Source organism: Trifolium pratense, linkage group LG6, assembly GCF_020283565.1.
Source record: "Trifolium pratense cultivar HEN17-A07 linkage group LG6, ARS_RC_1.1, whole genome shotgun sequence".
Taxonomy (NCBI): Eukaryota; Viridiplantae; Streptophyta; class Magnoliopsida; order Fabales; family Fabaceae; genus Trifolium; species Trifolium pratense.
In genome coordinates, this window is record NC_060064.1 from 5683900 (window position 1) to 5700502 (window position 16603).

Below are 16603 nucleotides of genomic sequence, written 5' to 3' on the forward strand. Positions count from 1 at the left end.
TATACGGGCCCGTTTGGTGCAAAAGATAAGAGACAGGATAGGATAACTGTATCATATCCTACCGCAATTCAGTGTTTGGTGATACAGCAGGATATGATAAGTTAATCCTGAAGCTTATCATATCCTGTCTCTCTAGTTATAATTCTTATCCTGAATTTGAGTTGGGTTACCAACAGGATAGGATAAAGAAAAAAAAATTATTGATTTATTTTATAAAATATATTTTAAAATACATAAAATAAAATTAATAAAATAATTAATTTTTAAATATATATGTGATTTTCTCACATGGGTAATTTTATAATTTATATATTCTAAAAAATCAAAATTTTACTAAAATTACAATATTTTAAAGTAAAATGATTATTAAAAAATTGACAAATAGGGATATTAATTTAAATTTGATAAAAAATTAAATATAATTCTTTTGCAATAGTAGTTTTATTATTTACGTATGAAATATATCATATATTTATTTGGCTTATCTAACATGTATATATTATTGAGTTATTTATTCGATCATAATTCATATAAAAAATTAAACTTGATTATTTTCTCATGATTTTTATTTGAAATTATATAAAGTTATTTAATTACTTATTTATATTTTTTATTTATAAAATTCAAAGTATTACTAAATAATTTTTAAAAAATAACAATTGTTTTACAAGAGTAATTTTGTTATTTAAATATGTTATATATCTTATCATATTATTATGAGCTATTAAAAATAAAATATAATAGTTATCATGTTTGTTATCCTGTGTGCACCAAACACAGGATATGATAACTGAGTATAACTGTTATTCTGCTATTATCCTATCCTATCTTTATCCTGTTTTATATTCTATCATATCACTATGCTATCCTGCGCACCAAACAGACCCTACAATCCATGAATGTCAACCTAGAATGCATATACAATCCTTATGAGACAAACATTCTTTTCTTTTTTTTTTTTTTCACATTTTTATTTTAATTATTTCACGGAATTTTTTTTATTCCAATTAATAAATAAATAAATAAACAAAATAGTTTTTGTTGCAATGTACCAAAAAAATATATTTTTGTTGCAGTGGGGCATAGAAATTAGCAATTCCAGATGTTAAGCTCTCAGATGCTCCCTCGTCTTGCATGTTGGACTCAACGAACACTCTCTCACTCTCTGCACTTTCCATCTTCTTCCATTTCCAGTTCCAGGTACGTTTCTTCCATCACCAATCGCTCCTCGCTCTGCACACTTTCACTCTCTGTCTATTGCTTCTCAGATTTGCATTTCTATTACATTTTCAATCAGATTTAATATGCGAATCAACATTATCCTTAGTTTAATCTATCTATAATAACATTAATTTGCTATTTAGATTCCTTTAATTTAACTCAGAAACCTAATTCTCGCAATTTTTTCTTCCAGGAAAAGGTTTTGTGTAAACTGCTTCAACAAGAAAATGGATGAACACAGTAATTTGCTTGCTAGGGATAGAAAGCGTGCCAATTTTCGATTATGCAAGTTGTCAAAGTATGCAATAGTTATCTCATTCTTCAATAATTTGAATATTTGACAATAATTTGAGTATTTGAGTCATTTTCTAATTTTATTTAGTTATACCTCTGAAATACTGGAGATACAAGCTGATGCACCAAGTTTGCATGTTCTGGTTGTTCCTGGAAACCCAGGTATTTGCTTTGATTGTTTTCTGTGGTGTCTGTTTATGTTTTTCATGTTATTATTGGCTGTTTGGATCGGTCGATTTGAGCTTATTTACTGACATAAGCACTTTTGAGACTGTTTGAGAGAGCTTGTGGAAACAACTTATGGCATATTACTATACATAAGCATTTATATGGTAAATGCTTATGCTATAAGTGCTTAATTAACTTGTTTATATTGATATTTGGTGTTTGGTTACTGCAGGTGTTATATTATTCTACAAGGATTTTGTGGAATTTCTATATGAGCTTCTTGGAGGAACTGCGTCTATCACAGGCAAGTAAAGGTAGTTCTTTCTTTATTGTTACTTATAGTGTGGAACTCTGATTTACTAGTATATATGCTTACTATTCATTTTTATCTGTCACCTATCAGCTATTGGCCAAGTCTCTCATTCAAGAAAGGTATGTGCATTTTAATTTGTTTGATATGTTGGTGGCATTAGTTTGTTCCCAACAGTGTTTTGTTAATAGGATTTGGAGCACGGAAGGTTGTTCTCTTTACAAGAACAAATCGATCATAAGGTAATTTAATGCTCGATATTTTTATCTTCACATATCATTGGCTGGTTGTAGTGTTGGATAGACAAATGGTTTGTTTGAATACTGATTTAGTAGTTGGCGAAAGCATAGTGTACATTGGGAGCACATGTACTACAAAAGATAGAATAAACTTGGAATCCAGAAGAACTTAATTAGAAATCATCTATTTTTTGCACTTCAATGTTAAATTATTGATTTATCTATGTATTGATGACCGGTATGGAAACAGTGGCAGAATCGAGTTATTTGGAATGTGTACCGAACCAAAAATAAGAATGATCATTCTGTAATTGTTTCTTGTATGATCATTCTGTAATTGTTTCTTGTAGTATGTTACAGTGCAGTACTACTTTTGGGTTAGCATGTTTATATTTCACCATATTCAAATCACTGCATTCATGTATTTGTTTTCTGGTTAAACTGGGATACTTTTATGCTTGCCATTTTTCTCCATTCTTGACTTAGAGAAATGTACTTCAACATTGCAATTCACTAATTTTTATTGATATGTAACAGTAGTCTCGTGTTTTCATAGATTGATTTTATCAAAGAGGAACTGCAAGATATCAAGATTCCTATAATACTGGTGGGTTCTTTTACATCGACACCTCCAATAATTTTCTCCAGTGTCATTTTGATTTGCAGAGTTGTATGAACTACAACTCCAATTTGCTGCAAACTGATCAATCTACTTTACCCTTTAAGGTTAAGAAATTAAGGACAGAGTTAGAAATACTGAGTTCAAAACTTATTTGCATGTTTCAACTAACATCCTTTTATCTGCTAAAATAGAACAATGTTGGATAATCATAAATGAACCAAAATAATCTGGTTGTTAGCTAAACAATTGCAAGCAGTTTTTATTATGTTTTCACAACATAAATATCTTTTAGATTGGGAAACCAGTAACTATTTAACAAGAGGGTTTGATTAAATTCTTCAAGTAAAGGTTTTTCTTAGCCAAAACTTGTTCTGCATGTAGAAAAGTTTAATATCATTTATTCAATGAAGTTTTATTAACTAATTTAGAGTTTTCTTACCAGGTTGGCCACTCTATTGGTTCATACACATCTATTGAAATGTTCAAGAAATCTCCAGAGAAGGTGACTGAAATTCTGCATATTTAATTAAGCATGAAAGCATCAAACCACCCGTCCATAATTTCTAATCGTAAATTTTGTGCTTGGATTTCTCGTGAGCTCTGCAGGTGAAGTATTGCATTGGACTTTATCCATTTTTGACATTAAATCCACATTCAATAACACAGTCAATTATTGGAAAAATTGCACAGTAAGTCTGACATCTCCCCGTCAATTTTTTCAGATAAAATATTTTTATAGTTTAATCTGATCATACATTTCACATGTTCTTTTTTGGTAATTATCTATCTCTTATTGAAAAACAGCCATCAACTTATCATCAAAGCTAATTAATGACCATTTCCATTTAAAAGTCCTAGATGCTATTTGAAATGACTAATGCTTAATGGGATTTCAGATCCCAAATTCTAGCTGCTGCTCTCAGCTACCTGATAGCATCATTAGGATTGTTACCAGTCAAGGCTTTGACGTTTATTGTTAGAAAATCCCTTGGGAAGTCATGGTCTGCCAATGCAGTTGAGGCTGCATGCTCTCACTTGTCACAGGTTAGCTTCACTGTTGATAGAAAATATAAAGGCTTCAGTGTTAGGTCACATTAAACATGAAAATTACTTCCTCCATTATAAAACTTTGTTTGTTTAATGTATTTGCACAGATAAATAAATTACTTAATTGATGTGTATGAGTCCCAAAATACCCCTATTTGAATCATGAAATGTTTTACAAATACCTATAAATTTCTCATAAATAATCTTGAAAAAAGCAAATGATGTTAATTATATCTAGGGTATATTTGGAAGAAAAAGATTAAACATGTCTTGGATTAACCGATAGTTTTGAAGCAACTAAAATGCTTAAACAACCAAAGTTTTGGAATATTGATAAAATATTTATATTTTATGATACTTATTCTTTCTTTTTTTCACAGCGGGTTACATCTACATCTATTTTTGTATTGATTTTCTCTAACTTAAATGAATTGACAGTACCATACCATGCGAAATGTCCTCTATATGGCTATGACTGAATTCAAAGAAGTAAGTTGCTTCCTTTTGATGAATACACCTTTTAGATTTACCGGTTAGTGTTTTTTCCGTTTACATGTGACATTTTTCTTGAGAATCAGTTTTGATACAAAGCACAATTATATAACATTGTTTGATCCATGTAACTGATCCCACCTTGTGGGAATGTTTTAGCTGCTGTTGTAAGACACTTTTATATTCTTTTACCTAGTTGGTAAGTAGGAGTTTTTTTCTTAGCAACTTACAAATTGATTTGCATTTTCCCCATCCAAGCATTGGAACCGGTTCAGTTCAGTGCTTGTCCTTCCAAGAAAACCAATGTTGTAGCTAACTTCTCCCTTTCTGGTACACAATTGACTTGGAAATATCACTTGGCATGATGCACCGACCTGTATAGGTCTTCCTTAGTAAATTACAGTACTCCCTCCTGACTTATGTATAAGCAAAAACAACCAAATGCACACTAATTAAGAATATTAGTTAGCTTCATTTAATTTTCTGGATGTAATCAAATATATAATTATATTCACCGAACTATCTTTTTTCTTCATGTAATTTTCTATGAGATTTCTTCCCTGAAAACATTAATTGAATGGTATTTTTGAAATACTAACATAAATAGTGAAGTTAAATGAAATTTGCTTATATTTATTTGAGTTCACCAAACATGACTTGTTTTTTGCTTATATTTATTTGAGTCCAAAGGGAGTATAATACCTCGCACTCACAATGCACCATCTTGTCATTGACCCCCTCCTCCATGCTTCCATCCTCCTAATCGCCAGTCCTTGATTTCACCTAGCAATGTCATTTTGCCTCTTCTCCATGCGCTAGTGCAACCATTCAGCATTTCCTCCAATAATTTTGGCTCGTTTCTGCTCACTAAGCTCCTTGTTCAAACCCTTAAATTTGTAACCCCCCCCCCCCCACCCCACACACCGACGTGTTACCGCTTCACTTTCCCACTCAAGTATAGTAGTTTCCTGTGGATATGTATTCATCAATTAAGACGTTGGTTAGTAAATGAGACACTTTTTATGAGACAGGGGGAATATCCGCAAAACTTTGAATTTCATCATTGTAGTTTCTTAGTATGCTAATAAGCCAAAGGGACTGAGTTCGAATCTGCACTAGGAGTGTATGGCTTAGTATCTCCTCGCCCCCGTAAATAAGTAATAATATTGCCCTCTCCCATTATAAAACAGTCGTAGCTGTTTGGTTTTGCTGATATGTAGCCTGTAATTTCAGCTGTCCTCTATCATCTAGAGGTGCAAAATAGATTTTAAACAATTTTTTTTGGATTTTTTTCATATTTGAGTGTAGTTATTCTATGAAGATGTCTACTCAACCTTCTTGTATTCTGGGGGATCAAAGCATACAAATCTTATTTTGAAGTTTGAACACAAATTTAGTAGTGCATATTTTGATAGTCATGTCATGTGCTTACTATGTTAGTTAGCGGAGACACCAGATTGGGCATTTTTAAGAGAAAGGAAGGATCAATGTGCATTTTTATTTGGTGATGATGATCACTGGGGCCCACTTCAATTGCATGAAGAGGTATGTTATCATGTATTTTGGTTACTATTATTATTATTATCTGTGGAAAGCTTTTGCATCTTCTCAAGGAAGATTTGTGCCTCAAGCGTAGTCCAGGACCAGGAGTGGCTCCTTCTGAGTTTGTGTGTGTGTGTGTGTGTGTAGAATAATTACATGCTTGAGTATGTATCATAGTCTTGGTGATCATTTATGGTCCAAAAATGGCGTAACAAAATAACTGAAGTTGTGTGTCATTTTTATCATTGAAGAAAGATTCCTGTATCAAAATTTGCAGAAATTTTCTCGCTATATAGTAAAAGTAAAAAAAGCAAGCAACTTTTTTTGACTCGAAGCAAGAGGAACCTTATCTTTGTTTTTTCAGCCACTAGGTTTGGTCTAGTGGTGAGGGGTTTGGGTAGTATGCATGAGGTCCTAGGTTCAATCCTCATTGGCTCCATTGTAAACCAAAAAAAAAAACCTTATCTTTGTTTTTTATAGAATAACTTTTATACCTGAATTTTTTTTATTTAAAATATGCAAACTTACAACTGTCCATGCCATTAAGCTTGGTTTGTGTTAGATCTTTATAAGAACTATGATCTTATCTTCCCCTTTCTCTTCTCATATTTCCCTACTATAAGCTGTGGACCTCAATTATACACAAAATGATAAAGTTTAATTAATTTTCTCCGTTTTCAGTTTAATCAAGAAAATGAAAATATATCAAATATCATGCATGTGAAATTCCAATACGCTGATTATCAAGACATGTCACTTTATAATATACATTGACAATACCTGAAGCACTTTCTTTTTACCCATTCTCTTTGTTGTTTCAAAGTTATAGACATCTGTAGTTTGGAAAAACAATGAACTGTTGTTTAGCATAAAAGAAACTGCCCCAGGTCCCCAGCTTCCCAAAGTTGGATATTAGAGGATCTTCCAGTGTACTCTACACCACCTTTTATGTTTGCTGAGTGAATTAGGCAGCTGGTTAGAGTAAAAAATTTCTAGTAAAATGTTTATACTTCCAGGAAGAGATATGCAACTCTTCTTGTTCTAGATTCTTTTGAGCAACGTTTTTTGCAGTGATAACTACCATGTTATCATTATATTACGGGAAAAGAGTGGGGTTAATATTTGTTGTAATAAAGATAAGCAATGATTGAAATGCTAGCCATTATTAGTGCTCCCGTTTCTTTCATTAGCTTCGCTAGTAATTTCTGTTTGTTCGCAAGTGTACTTCCTTGTTTATGAAGTATTGAAATGATTATAACAGCATGATTTATTATGGTCACAGATCTCAAAGCAGGTTCCTGGTATTCCCTTATTTATTGAACGAGAAAACCACACTCATGGTTTCAGTTGCACTGAGGCTGGTTCATTATGGGTGGCTCAGCACGTTGCAAACTTAATTAAGAATCAAGTAGCATGTGCAAACCAATGAGCTCTGGCTCCTTGGCGGCTTGTATAATGTGAGTTTTTCAAGTTAAAAGGATTGGACATTTGGTAAATTGCAAAATGATAGCTCAAAAAAGTTTACTTGAATTTCTTTATCAATGCTACTAGAGCATTTGTTTTCTTCAAGTTTATCATCTCTAAGAGTATCCAATGACTCTGTAGTTCTCATCTATTGGATTTGTCAGGATTTTTGAAATGGAGAGAATATTTGAGAAAAGTGAATGAAGTATTTGTGATTTTATTTGAATGAGAAAAACTAATCCAGATGAACACTGAATCAATATTTAGGGGGCATTTGGAAGAGTTTATACTTATATTATGATTATGACATATAACACTTGTGTAAGTGTTCTAAAGAACTTTTACAAATAGTTATGATATGCCAATAGGCTATTTTCCAGAATATTTTCCTAAGCTCCTTAGTTGACTTATAGAAACAACTAATACAAAATTTATGTAGAGTCTATCCTCATTTTCTATTTGATTGTAAAAATAACTTGTACATAATACAGGCACTAAGTCGTTTACAGAATTAGGTAGATCTACTAAGTACTCAAAGATGAGCAGCTATACAGCTGCGACACACACTATCAGAGATGCCAACTGCATTCTATAACATTGTAGCACTTGTCTCCCCGTTGTTAATTTCCGTTTGTTCTCAAGTTTTCTTCCTCATTTACCCGGCACAGAATGATTACTGTGGCATAATATATTGTTTATTCTTTCCAGAAAACTACACCTGTGGCTTCTGTTGCATTAAGCCTTGTTCATTTAGGGTGGCTCAGCATGTGGCAAACATAATCAAGAATCCGGCGGTTTGTACAAACCAATAAGGTCTGACTCTTTTGCTATTATTGGCCTGTATTATGTGAGTTTTCTAAGTTAATCGCCGAAAGGATTGAATCAGTAATCACTGATAAATTATAAAAATTATAGTTTTAAAAAACTGGGTTGCATTTCTTTATCAACGTTACTACTTACTAGTGCATTTGTTTCTCAAAATTTTATCATGGCCGACCAAATTCTACTATTATCTTGTTGGTCTTGTCTCCCATTAGTAAAATAAAATTAGAGCATAATTGATTGAAAAACCAATGGATGAATTTTAACCTCAAAGTATGTTAGTGGAGCAGGAGCACCATGCACCTGTGTTGGTGGAATTTGCCATTCTTTGACTTTTGTTACTGTGGGGAAGTTTTTGCTTGTAGACTCTTTCATAATATCATCTTTCACTTAAGAATTTATGCTTAAGTGTAAAAGTAAAAGTAAAAGTGATTAGTTTATTCAAGGTTACAAAAAAAAAAAAAGTGAATACTTTGACACGAAAATACTATTAATTTAAATGGCATAAAATAATTAATGTCATGAATGACAAGTAACCAAAATTGGTGATGAAGATAAGCAAAATCACGAGTGTCTTTCCGAAAGCTTAATCTAAATAAGCTTGCACCCCGTGACTACAACAAAATATTTTTGATTACCTTAATTTTTCTATATATTAATAGACAGGATTGCTTTCTAAAATATTTGCATGTGTCACAAACTGTAGTGCTTTTAAAGGGTAAATTCGAGTGTACTACTCTAACATACATTCACAATCAATTCATTGTCGGTTGTTCACGATGAGAGTAATTCACTTCGCTTTCTTTAATTGATCACAAATTTTCAGAATCGGATCTTTGAGAAACTGTAGCTGCTTACTAGCTCCGCAGTAAAGGTTTGAAATAAACCTACAATTACTAGTATGTCAAATTGGGTACATGAGATGAAGATGCATGGATGCCACTTATTCTAACATTGAAATCAGATTATTTTGAAACACTCGTTTGCTAGCAACAAAAGAAAGAGATTTAGTTTTTCCTGTTTTATTTTTCTGCTACTTAAAGTAGTTTCACCCGACCGGCACATCCTACATATTTTCTGTTTTACTTTTCTGCTACTTAAGTAGCAGACTTTATAAAAATGAAATTATTTTGAAAAATGTCGTCTACTACTTTAGTAGACGTTGTAAAAATAGGGTTTTTTTAGGGGGGTGGGGTGTCCGCTACCTAAGTAACGGACGGGGTACTTTGGTAAATTCGTAGGGCGCGCGAGAAAATAGATAGAGTGATCAAACTAAATCTCCAAAAGAAAGACAACATGATAATAAAAACAGGATTAATTAGTCTTAGTGAGCTTAGCTCAGTTTGGAGCTCGGGTTCGAACCCGGGACACTTCACTTATTCACTTTTAAGGTGAATTTTGTAGTCGCTAGGTTACTTGAAAAAAAAAAAAAAACAGGATTAATTATGTAGTCCTTATAAATTATTTTATGTCAAAAAATTCTAAATCAATTGAACATGGTCAAGAAAAGACACCTAAAATGAATAACAGTAGTGTAGTGCAAATGTGCAGATTTTTTTTCCTTTCTCCGATAATTGTCTTTGAAACATATCGAACTAAATACAACAAATATTTTTTTTGACAGTAAATAACAAATATCTTAGAAGTATAAAATCAAACGGATATTCTTTTTTTTTTTACAATGTTGTCAATTGATGATCGAACCTAAAACTTCATGCATACTATTCAAATCCCTCAGCACTAGACCAAACATAGTGGTCTAAAGGGATATTCCTATTCGCATAAACTTTTAGATCGAACCTAAAACTTCATGCATACTATTCAAATCCCTCAGCACTAGACCAAACATAGTGGTCTAAAGGGATATTCCTATTCGCATAAACTTTTAATATTATAAAAATGAAAATGCCAAAAATCTAATCCTTATATTCTTGCTCTGCTGTCATATCAGCCTCTTACTTGTAGTTGTCATTAAAGACAAGATCTTCCAAATCTCATATTAAATTCATAGTTAAAGTAGCCATTTATTATTTCCCAAATCAAAACCTATCACATTAGCAAGACAAATGACCACCTTGTGAATATTCATTTCATACCATGCGCAAACCTGAAATGCCTCTGATTCTCAATGCATGCCATCATATGCCAATCCTCTAGTTACCTCCATCAACATTTTTTTTTTACTTTAATACTCAAATTACCAGATTCACATTTTAGATGCGAATAAGTATGGAATTTCAAGTTTGAACCTAGGTCACTGTATATCAATGTCCCTTCAACTACTAACTGAATTACGAAACATTTCTATTCAAAAATTAAAACTAAATAGTCAGTTTAGTTCTTAAATGTGTAAGACAGTGCTAGTATAATCTTTAAATGTATTAAAATTATAAACACATTTCTTCAAATGTCTCTTATGTTAATAAAATCTGATGAACAAAATTGACCAACTGATAAACACATTTCACATCTTGGAGTTCCAAAATAATTAAGACATATTTAAATATTTTTTAAGAAAAATTTGATTCATTTAAAGACTATTGTGACAACACTATTTAAAGACCAAAATGATGATTTATATTTTTTTAAAAAAAACTACTGTCCAGGTCACTATGCTGTCACAAAATTAACCAAGCAAGTTAAATAAATGATCCTTTATTAGTTCACATGCAACACTAACATTAAGACCTCCTTATAGCTTATACAGTCCCCATCACAAACCCATCTCCATAAATAAAAAGCCACTTTCTACAGCAACACTATACCCTTTGACTTAGGCAATATCCTTCTTCTGTTCCCTTCTCTTTTTTCATACTCTCTTTCCATAGCAGTCACAGAACACAAAATAACATAGCAATGTCTAGCTCCAGAAAGAAGCTTCTTCTGAACACTGTGTCGGTGAAACTAGGCTGTGGAAGTTGCAGAAAGCTAAAGTTAAGTAACATATTCAACCCAAAACCAAAACCCAAGAACCCCACTTACCAAAAACACAAACTTTACAATAACCAGTACTCCTCTTCCTCAGGTCCTTGGAGTAGTACTGAAGACAAATATGACAGTACAAGCACCCCAAATACCACCACTACTACCAACACTGCCACCACATTTTCACCTTTGTATCAATCAAACTTTTCTGATTCAGAAACCTATGCAAAGGACCAGAGAAGAGTAGGAGGTTTAGGCAGAGCTGGAGGAGAAGGTGTTGCTGTGGAGAAAGATTCTGAAGACCCTTATCTTGATTTCAGACATTCCATGCTTCAAATGATATTGGAGAATGAAATATACTCAAAAGATGATCTTAGAGAGCTTCTGAATTGCTTTCTTCAGCTGAATGAACCTTATCACCATGGTGTTATAGTCAGAGCTTTTACTGAGATTTGGAATGGTGTCTCTTTGAGGCCTAGTTCATCGAGGGTTCATACAACTCGGACCCGTAAGCCACGCAGACATTAATAGATTAACTATTAAGTGTGTATTTGGTATCACAACCGGTTAGACAAAATCATGGTAGCACCGTGATTTTCTTGAAGCTATATAAAGTGTAGCTTCCACAAAATCACGATGGCTTACTATGATTTTGGCAAATTAACTATGATACCAAATAAGCGCTAAATTCTCTTTGCTTGCAAGTTCTTTGTGTAAATAGCTGAGCTATGTGCTATGTATTAGGTTTAACGTAGTCCAGCTATATCTTGTTAAGTATGCTTATAATTATGAAGTTGCTAACTTTGTATTGTGCTCCACATTTTGGTGATTATCATCCTAGTGTAAGAAATGGAACTTTTGTTTCAGTTGGAAAACAAATTTTAATTTGCATTTTCTTTCATGTAAGGATCCTTAATTTCTTTTAGAATCATTAAGGATGTTTCATATCTAATGTTAAATGATGTGGTTCTTCTTATCATTGTTCTAAATAACGATATGCAAATGCAATTGTGACCACAATATAAAGATTTTAGAGGGTTTTGCAACGATATAGCTAGCAATATGTCAAAGTTTGCATTCTAGCCACAATTTAAAATCAGATTCCTTAATTAAACTTATTCCCTTAGCCATAAATTGTGTACATGTTTTAAATTACCGTCTGCAACTTCAACGCAGGTGCAACATAAAAGATTTGAGTTATATGCAACAAAATTGTAACCAAAATTTCGACTTTATTGCTCACTTTTCTGTATTTTCCTTCAATATAAAGATTCACAGCATAATTGCATCCTTGCTTGATGATACGGATTGAACCTAACTCCACCTCAAAACCATGGTTCAAAGGGGAGGATTGTCCAATCCTATATAAACCCTCACACCGGGTTCATTACTTCCGATGAGGGACTCCAAGTTGGGTTCATGACGCCCAACTTGCACATGGAAATCGGTAACAAATCCGCCCCCGTTGAACAACCGGCGTCCCGACGGTTCATTCTTCCCCTTTCTTTTTATAGGGTTCATTCTTCCCGTTCGGTCCCGGCGCCCAAGGATCGAACTTGCTCTGATACCAATTGATACGGATTGAACCTAACTCCACCTCAAAACCATGGTTCAAAGGGGAGGATTGTCTAATCCTATATAAACCCTCACACCGGGTTCATTACTTCCGATGTGGGACTCCCAGTTGGGTTCATGAAGCCCAAGTTGCACATGGAAATCGGTAACACTTGACCATTCAGGATGCATATTTGCTTCAGTAATTTTTAACAAAGTTTTCAAGCAGTTTTAAATCTTGGCAATTGTTTATAGATCGGACGGTCCAGATTAACACAATGATAAATTCACTTAAAACAATTTCAGTTGTGCATTTTAGATCGGCGTGCATTTTAGATGGACGACTGTGATGTAACACTGTGTGAGTACTGTGTAAATACATACTGCAGCAAATCTGTTTCGCCTTTGATGATGCAACAACAATCATGGAATTCTAATATTTCTAAAGGGAAAACTGGAATTCTTCTTCTCATTCTCTTTGTTTACTTTTAGGTACCAAGCTTGGTTGAATTTTTCTAGAAAATGACAAGATTATTTATAATTAAGAATTGATTAGTGTGCTAATTTCCATTATTCATGGACCATGTTGTATTTGTATACACAATACACAAAGGATTAGGATTTAGAAGAAGTATACATGTACTGTGTCTGGTTCCTTCCTTGAGTTATGTTTTGGTCAAAGTAAATGGTTAGTTTTGAGTGGAGTATGGTGGTGGGAAAATATAGACATCGGGATTTGAATTTCTATATAATAAGAATGGTCTGATGGAATAGGGACAGATGGTTTTAATGCATTTCAATGAGATGAGAATAGAAACTTTTGATTCTGACATCACTGCATTTTCCAATGCAGCTCTTTAAGTTCGTTTCTCTCTTTTCAGTAATATATTTGCCAGTTGGCCCAAAACTTGCTACTTGCATTTTTTTCCTTCCATATCGATTACGAGTATCATTTAAAACTCACACATACAATTTATTTGATAATTCAAAATTCGAACATCATATAAGTTGTATGTGTGAGTTTTAAGTTTTATAAACACTTGCATTTTGTTTTTTATGAAAGTTTAATTGTAGTTTTGTTTTTGGCAATCTATTTTTGTTGGCTTACTGAATTAATTTTTTTAATATCCATTTTCCCATCACATACTCATTTTTAGACCTAAACATGATGATGTGATGTTACAAGTTTTTCTAATTGACATGACATGAAACATGGTCCATTTAGTGCATGTGTTGGATTGGTATTAAGACAGGCTGAATTACGGTGAACCACTCTGATTTTGGCAAAAGTTACTCTTTGTAGCTTCCACAAAATTACGATACCGCCGTGATTTTATCAAACTCGCTGCTCATCCAAACAGACACTTAGATGATTTTATGCCATGCCCATAAACAAAACACTACAAGTGAAATTTTACAATGGTTCAATTCATCTTTATGAATATTGTTTTTGATGACTTAGATCTCAATGGTTCACAACGATCAGAAAAAAATCTAAGGCTCAAACATTGCTTACATGGATATTTACTAGTATATATTACTACTCCTTAATGAAGTTCTCACATTGACAGTAAAATTAGACCTCAAATGCACTCACCTAAATCTACTTTGATTTTTAAGATTGCTTCCATTGAATATGAGTTTTCACTTCTCATTACTACTGTAACAGTGCATGCAGCTTCGTATATTAACTTTGGCATTGATAGTATAGATGCAGGGAGCTTTAATTGTGTAATTAAACCACACAAGAGGGTAGAGTGTAATCGATTATAATGGTCAGCGAGCATTTAAATCATGGCAGCAAAGACTTTAATTTTCTTTGCTAATTAGTAACAATGAGATTAGCCGTTCAAAAAAACAAAAATTAACAATGAGAGATTAGATTAGTTGATAGTAGTAATAATTATAATAAATTTGTTTGGGTACCATGGTGATAATATTAGTACTAGTAGTACGTAGTAATAGACCAATAATAAATTGGTCCAAGTGGTAAGGGTCTTGGTCCTTTTAAGCATGTGGTCAGAGGTTTGATTTATGGCTCATGCGTATAGAGAAAATTCGGTCAGGAGGGGAGAATCATTCTCATGTGTCCCACAAGGTTCCCTATGGAGATTAGTTATCATTAACGGCGGTGAAAACTTCATATTAATATCATTGTAAAACAAAAGGTATTAGTAGTAATAGTTTGAAATGATACAAAGATGGTTTAACACGATTGAGAGATAACCGAGCTTTTTGTATGAACTTGGTATAAGAAAGAATTTTGAAATTAAAACTAAGCAGAGTTGAATAAAGAGAGGGAAATTAATAAATAATACATATTTGTTTTGTCACCAACATTGGCATAAAACAAGTAAGAATCGATAAATAACACATAAATCGAGGGCTATACGGATCATCATATTGTTATCAAACTTGAAAGCTAGTCGAAGTATCGAACTAATATCTCTTAATTGTGATTCCCTTTTTTGCGGTATTTTTCAAAAGGTGATGTGTCAGTGATACGGTATCACTAATTTTTTCGCCCCCCGTGTGTCGTGCCACGCGCTTAACGCGTCAAGAGACGGGACTTTGAGCCAACTTGATCTACACATGAAATTTCCTTGGCATTTTTTGCATACGCCCCTACACATGGAATTTTCTTTGCCTAAGGTAACAGACATGCTCCCAAACAAAAAGAAAATTTGGAGTTGCAACTCAACTGAACTAGATTTTCCATTTCTGATCATGCTGTTGGAGTTTGGAAAGAAAGAAAGAAGGGCACAATTGAATGAGGGATGGGAAATATCATCATTTGGCCATAGTCCTCGTCAGGTTCTGCCAACATTGAAGTAAGTTGGCAATTGTTTTTATGGAAGCAATGCATTGATGACTCAAGTTACTAATTTAGTGTGACCAGAGCTTTCATAAGTCATAAGTTTTTGCATTTTTTGAGTATTTTGATTTTATAAAAAAAGGCAAATGCTAAATAGTGTCCTCGGGGCACTTTTTAAGCCCTAAAATAGTATGTTTTTTATAGAAGTTTTATCGGAATGCGTAAAGTCAACGCATTGAAAATTATAGTGTTTAACTTTTTGAATAAAAAATTTCTTTAAATAAAATGCTTAAAGAATACCCCGGGGGCACTCGTTAGCAAGACCCATAAAATAAAAAAATAAAGATGCTTTTACATCAACTTGTGATACAGTATATAAACTTTAACATTATTACTGTTCTGTTTATTTTGATTACTACTAAATACTACTAGAATTTAAAGTAGATAAAATAAAAGAAATAAAGTGAAAGGAAAGTTAAAGAAAAAAGTGAAATGATTGTTTAAGTTGGTTGATAGAATGACAAACTAAATGAAAGAAAATTTACATTGATTGTGTTTTTTTTTATAAACAAAAATATTATTAATGGAAGAAAGTGAATAAAAATATTATTAAATGTAAATATCTTTATAAGTATTTTTTTATCCTAGAGTCTTGCATTGGGACACCATGTCACCATCCCCTCAACATAAATTCTTTCTGTAAAAAAAAGTGCAAAATTACTTAAAAGAAATGGATAGTTGAATTTATGAAAAGCAAAGATGCAAATAAGAGATTCGTAATATTTATTTCTAAAATTATTTTAGAAAATGCGTCACTTATATACAAGGATGAGCCGGGTCTACATTGTTGTGAGGTTGTGTATTTGCACATTTAATTTGTTTAATCTAAGGTAAAAGAAGTTCAGAAATAAAGGTTCATCGATCAGATTCTAACGGTGAAAATATTCAACTAATTACTAACTTTTGTGATTTTAAAAAATTACTCCCTCCGGTCCTTTTTATAAGGAACACTTTGAAAAAATTACACACACCAAGGAAGCACATTTAACATAGTTATTTTCATTTAATACTCTTACAAATTTAAATTT

The 16603-nt window shown here is 32.7% G+C and overlaps 2 protein-coding genes across 4 annotated transcripts; both read left to right on the top strand.

Annotated features, from left to right (window-relative positions):
- The first annotated feature begins 1067 nt into the window (after positions 1 to 1067).
- On the top strand, positions 1068 to 12047 carry LOC123890333 (lipid droplet-associated hydrolase). Of its 3 annotated transcripts, none has more exons than XM_045939924.1 (14): positions 1068 to 1200; positions 1415 to 1519; positions 1604 to 1677; positions 1916 to 1987; positions 2087 to 2115; positions 2185 to 2235; positions 2789 to 2839; positions 3297 to 3356; positions 3461 to 3543; positions 3751 to 3898; positions 4340 to 4390; positions 5834 to 5938; positions 7218 to 7392; positions 8108 to 12047. In XM_045939924.1, exons 1-13 carry the CDS (start codon positions 1103 to 1105, stop codon positions 7362 to 7364), a joined length of 1074 nt encoding a protein of 357 aa, XP_045795880.1. In that variant the 5' UTR covers positions 1068 to 1102; the 3' UTR covers positions 7365 to 7392; positions 8108 to 12047. The 3 variants fall into 3 exon arrangements, with proteins under 3 accessions (XP_045795880.1, XP_045795881.1, XP_045795882.1); XM_045939926.1 differs by having other exon boundaries at positions 1078 to 1200; positions 1916 to 1997; positions 8108 to 8380; XM_045939925.1 differs by lacking the exon at positions 4340 to 4390 and having other exon boundaries at positions 8108 to 8380.
- Positions 11078 to 12047, top strand: LOC123890335 (transcription repressor OFP6-like). The gene has a single exon (XM_045939927.1). The coding sequence runs from the start codon at positions 11078 to 11080 to the stop codon at positions 11672 to 11674; it is 597 nt and encodes a 198-aa protein (XP_045795883.1). The 3' UTR covers positions 11675 to 12047.
- Positions 12048 to 16603: the final 4556 nt, after the last annotated feature.

Coding starts and splice junctions, on each gene's coding strand:
- LOC123890333 (XM_045939924.1), top strand. CDS start 1,103: ATGTTAAGCTCTCAGATGCTCCCTCGTCTTGCATGTTGGACTCAACGA. Junction 1,988..2,086: donor AGGAACTGCGTCTATCACAG/GCAAGTAAAGGT, acceptor GTCACCTATCAG/CTATTGGCCAAGTCTCTCAT. Junction 2,236..2,788: donor AAGAACAAATCGATCATAAG/GTAATTTAATGC, acceptor GTGTTTTCATAG/ATTGATTTTATCAAAGAGGA.
- LOC123890335 (XM_045939927.1), top strand. CDS start 11,078: ATGTCTAGCTCCAGAAAGAAGCTTCTTCTGAACACTGTGTCGGTGAAA.